Source organism: Limulus polyphemus, unplaced genomic scaffold (genome assembly GCF_000517525.1).
Source record: "Limulus polyphemus unplaced genomic scaffold, Limulus_polyphemus-2.1.2 Scaffold2714, whole genome shotgun sequence".
Lineage (NCBI taxonomy): Eukaryota > Metazoa > Arthropoda > Merostomata > Xiphosura > Limulidae > Limulus > Limulus polyphemus.
The window spans coordinates 24,003-29,664 of record NW_013668324.1 but is presented as its reverse complement, the minus strand read 5'-3'; the positions used below and the strand labels follow the sequence as shown (position 1 = coordinate 29,664).

The 5,662-nt window shown below is 35.0% G+C and overlaps 1 protein-coding gene across 1 annotated transcript in view; it reads left to right on the top strand.

Annotated features, from left to right (window-relative positions):
* LOC106467709 (GRAM domain-containing protein 4-like) overlaps nt 1-5,662 on the top strand; it is a 43,838-nt gene that overhangs the window by 24,058 nt on the left and 14,118 nt on the right. The window contains exons 13-14 of the mRNA XM_013928084.2: nt 716-825; nt 4,568-4,749. Of these exons, the coding sequence (XP_013783538.2) occupies nt 716-825; nt 4,568-4,749 (292 nt within the window). The remainder of the gene's footprint in view (nt 1-715; nt 826-4,567; nt 4,750-5,662) is intronic.

Genomic DNA, 5,662 nt, shown 5'->3' with positions numbered 1-5,662 from the left:
GTATTATCAAATGAAAAGAATGAATATTTCAAGTTTATTCGACTTTATTACAATTTTTTTTTTGAAATAGAAAATGCTCTGTGTTTAAGGTTCATGAACTTGAAATGTCTTCCAAACTTCCAGTACCGTTTAAATAAAATAAAATGTTCTGAAAAATAGTAGTTAGCATGCTTGGACAGTTCTTGTTAGTATTCGCTGGATAATAAAGGTATATTCTAAAGTGCATTGTATAAAACTATTTATGGAAACGTTTATTCTGTTGAAAAATGTTTTAACTTGTATAATTTTATCTGAAGACTATTATAACTAGTCATGCACACCTCTATTGCTGTAGGGCCCGGCACGGCCAGGTGGTTAGGGCACACGACTCGCAATCTGAGGGTCGCGGGTTCGAATCCTCATCCCACCAAACATGCTCGCCCTTTCAGCCATGGGGATGTTATAATGTGATGGTCAATCCCACTATTCGTTGGTAAAAGAGTAGCCCATGAGTTGGCAGTGGGTGGTGATGACTAGTTGCTTTCCCTCTTGTCTTACACTGCTGAATTAGGGATGGCTAGTGCAGATAGCCCTAGTGTAGCTTTGTGCAAAATTCAAAACAAACAAACAAAAAGACAAAACTTATTTTCAGTATTTTTTGCATTGCAACATTTTATTAATCTAGATTCTTCACATAAAAGTAGAATTAACTTAGTCTATATAATTTTATTTTTAGCCTTCTTCTTTGGGAAGAACCCGATGCTGCGGCTCAGCTTTATTTCTTCCTCTTGGCTGCTTTTGTAGCTTCTTGTGTCTTCCCTGCTAGTCAACTCTTCACTGCAGCTGGTGAGTGAATGAGTTAGTTCAACCTTCGGTTTTATCTAAACAATGTAGATATATGTGATATCTCTGATTCTAGTGCTAGATATATATATATATATATGAATTATTAGTTAAAAAAGTCTCATTCTTCAACAATTAAAGAGATGAATTTTATTTATATAAAAACTAACAAGGTTGATGCTCATTAGAATTAGTACTAGAGCCTAGTATAGTGTGGTGGTGTACTGTTATTCTTTAAGTTTGTAGTAAACAGAAATATTTTAAACTATTTTTATTAGTATTTTTCTATTATTGTTACTTCATTTATGTTACTGCTATTTTAATAATCAGCAATCAGTGTTAATCTTAAAATATAATGACATCGTGAGCCACCCCTGGTACACAGCACCCATAAGATATAACTCTGCCTCATATCTCCAAAGTCCTATATGAAGCATTTATTTTATACGGATGGCTAAAATAAAGCCACACCTTCCGTCATGTACCACTAGTGGTGCACTCAAGAGAATGTTTCCAATGCAATCGTTCTGTCATAAAACATAAGATAAAGCCATAAAGCTGTATATAAGGCAGAGTTCACAATGATTCCTTGCGTTCCTGGCCAGTACAAATCTGGGTTTCTCTGCTGTTTCGGCTCAATGGTTTACTGTATTCTAGATCACTTTTATTTACCTCTATTTTGTAGATCATGTGGTATATTCCTTTTGACTTTTTGTTTCTTACCATCTTCCACATTTCTTCTTGATTGGTTCTAGATGACCTTGTTAGTCCAGTACATGCTTTTGATTGCTTCATTGTTTTCAAGGTTTTTCTGTTGAATACATCTCCCATGATTTCCTTCCCTTACTCCACTGCTTTGTCTGTGATTTTTTTTTCCTTCCTCCCTGATCCAGTGGGTTTGGATTGTGATTCGTTTGGCCTTTTATTTCTTGTATCCTTTTCCAACCCTGTCTGTTGGAGGTACTTTATCTGTTGAGTACTGGGACTAATACTCATATGTTCATCTCCCATTCTTTACTTTGGGTAGCTGTTTCTTCCCTGTCTGGGTACTGTCATCCACTTGTTGCCATCTTTCACTCTTTCATGAGACTGTGACTTGGTAGGTTACCATTTAGTATATCTTATTTTCAGGGATCTCCCTCTCTTTTTCTTTATGGGTCCTGCTCTGTGGTGAGTGGTGCTTATCCAGGTATACTTTAACTAGTAAAAGCTGCACTGTAAGGTCATGATGACTTAATCATTATAATTCCATGTTTGCGCAACGTACACTGTAGAGATGGAGTATTTCACAAGATCACTTGTGGATTTATCCTTGCAATAGGTTTGCTTCATAAGTTTGCCCATCCCAAACCATCCTCATCCATGGACTACATGGGTAAAGCAGAAGGGGATAGCTGCCCATCCCTGCCATGTCTCTTATTGAATAAATCGGTATGATCTGCTTTTCAAAATAGGGTTTCGTGGCCATCCATTGCACTGTCTCAGGTGTTGTCATTCTTCTGGACTCTCCACAGTGCTTTCTCCTCTTTTTTTCTTCTAGTGGAGTTTGGGAGTCCTTATCACTTTCCAGTTCCAAGCTGCTGGGGTGGTGGACTGTGGAAGCATCCTCCTAAATGTGATGATGAAAGACAAATTATATATATAAATGATTATAAAACCTTTCAGTTGAGAGTAGGGCAGTGGTGTTCTGCTGGTGTAGATGACGTAATATCCTCCACTACGTGACATGAGAGTGAGCCATCAAATTGCAGTTCACCCCTTAGATTTGGATTCCTCATCCTACCACCATGTGGATGTCAGTTCTCAGTGGCTGAGATTTGGATTTAGAGTTGAACCAATCAACATAAGTCCTCACACATATATTACAGATGTGTCTATTCCCTCACTCATTTCTACTCTTGTTACTCCATCCGTGTAGTGGGTCACGGTGATTGCAGATTACTACAGTTCTTCCCCTTCTGCTCTCCCTCGATGATTATTATTCTGAGGATGTCCCTGCCACTTGGGGCAGATCCTGTCATTATATATTTGAGTGAGATGGTTTACATAACACCGACATCTTTTTGATGCTGGATGTCTGGTTCTTGGACTGATCGTTCTATTTCTCACATTGTTATAAAATAACAACATGTGCCCATTGATGGGGGGGGGGGCACAAGTTTCCCTCTGGTTTTATGAATTTGAGGTGAAGATGGTATGACCCTCTTTCCTACATCCCAAAAGATGACTGGGTTTTGGATTGTACTTGACTTGCCAGCGGTATAATCCTCTTTCCTACCCCCACATGGATGTCAGTAGCTGGGTTTTGGATTGTAGTTGATTTGCCGTTTACAATCTGTTGCACCCTAGCCACTCTACACCTAGGGGCACTTCCTTTAATCTTACCCAATTTTATGTTTTTCCGGGATTGAGTTTCATAACTTTAATATATAATGTATTGTTCGGATCACTATCCTGCCATAGTTCTTTCCCATTTGGATGTGCTCCGCCGATTTTCTGCCCATATATGTGACATCTTTCCACAATGTGCGAATAGTATAACTGGTTTAAAAGGGGTGCAGTCTCCCACATATGATCTTTGACTCTGGAGATATCTCCTCTTTGGGAGTGTCCTTCGGATGCTTCTTTCTTTCCCTTGCACCGGATCCTCCACCTGTTCAATGTGGGATTCTATCTATTTATGTGAACAGAGGTAATGTATCGTATCAGAAGTTATAATTTTCCTACACTGAAATTGTATTTCTGATAGATACTTATCTCTTCTCACACTTCTTCCCCACTGAAAACTGGTGCTTCCATTTTCTGCCAAAACTCAGTGATAGTTCGGTAGAATTGAATAGAGTCAATCATATGTCAAGAGAGTATGTCACACTCTTATTAGTGGAGGGTTGTCACATGATGATTTACATGTGAGATGCATTGGAATCAGTCCATTCCAGATGTGGGAGATTCAAGGCAATTTTGTTTCATATAGAGGGCAGCACTGAACGAGAATAGCTATTTATGTGAACTGAGGTAATGTATAAATATAAATTTTCAGTATAGGAAAATTATAACTTTAAATAGAAACGGATGTATACTGTTACTAATTTTAAGCTATTGAGGATAAACATATCTAGTTTCCTGTTACATATTGAAGTCTTTCTGGAAAGAAAGAATAAAACTATAATTTAGGTTTTATTTTGTATTTTGTTTATGGTGGTTATGAGGTTGGTAAATTTAACCAATGCTGTACAGAGTTAGGGTAGAGAAAATAACAGATAAAATGTAAAGTTTTACTTAAAAAACTGAAATTTATTTAAGAAATTTTAGAGATTAAGCAAATAAAATTTGACAATTTTCAGATGAAGAAAAGTATTTTTAATCCTAACATGAAAATTGGTTTGCACTTGGAACAGTCAACACTTGGACTCCATATATTAATGAAGAAATTTTTAGTAAAAATACTTCATTAAAAATTCTGATTTTTTGTTTTCAAAATGCTTACTGAAAGCTTACAAAATTTTGTGAAGATACACGAAATATGTGAAAAGTTATAATATAGAGACTCTGAAAGTCAATTTAGGGTTAAGATTTAGGTCGAATCGACTGAGCCTGTACTGAGGGAGTTAACAGAAACATAACTGGTCATTTGAAAATATATCTTAATCATGCTACTGGAGAAAGACGATAATATTATAAATTATAAATACCGTCACATGACTTGAGTGTAATTTAATGTAAAAAAAACTATTTTCTGTCCTAGGTCTGTATCTTGGTGTCAAATTGTTTCTAGTTGATTATGTTTTCTACCGATTCCCCCGTGTCCAGCAAAAATATGATTCAGCATGGAAGATGTGGAAATCCTTACCAACTGATGCTGAACTAGAAAAAAAGCACAGTAGAGCAGAGATTGATAGGGTTAGTTATGGAGTAAATATAATTTTAGTATCATATAGATTGACCATTGAATAAACAGAGATTAAATTCTACTTTTGTAATACAATATTTATTTAAAATACATTGCTGAAAAAATATTACCACACAATATAACAAGTAAACATATCTGACTGAAACATGCCCATGCATTTATATAATGATCTTCCAGCAACAGAAATATCTCTTGAATTGACAATTACAAGTAATAAGGATACTAGTAATCGACTCATTTTTCGGAAAACGTAGCTTAACGATAAAACAAAACACGAACGTAATAACAGAAAGTAGTTATTAGACAGTTCGGAATCGTCATAATTCCATCATCAGTAATCTAGGGTTACAAAACAAACAAACAATATTTGTAATTACAACAGCAATATATACATAAGAAATAAACAAATTTAATATACAAATATAACACAGAAAAATTCAATGTGAGGCACAAGTGAAATAGTTAAAATAGGTTTCAAACTTTAAAATTCTTTCAACAGCCAAACATGATACTGAAATTCTTATAAGAGAAACATTATACATAAAAACTCTTCTCCTATTCCTAAATAACACAGTCTTCACTGGATTTATTTATTTATTTATACAAGTTTCAATGGCTGTTTTAAAACTAATGTACTGAAGATTCATTAATTGTGACTTTTGTTTTTTTCAAAAATATATAATGTTTTGTCTAAGAAAGTTAGTTTCAACTTGAAATTGTCATATCGCCTTATGTGTAGTATCAAAAATTTCTTACTTCTTAGTCTTATGTTCTTAAGTCATAACCTTAGTTGTAGTATCAAAAAATTCTTAAGTCATAACCTTATGTGTAGAATCAAAAATATCTTAAGTCATAACCTTATGTGTAGAATCAAAAATATCTTAAGTCATAACCTTATGTGTAGAATCAAAAAATTCTTAAGTCATAACC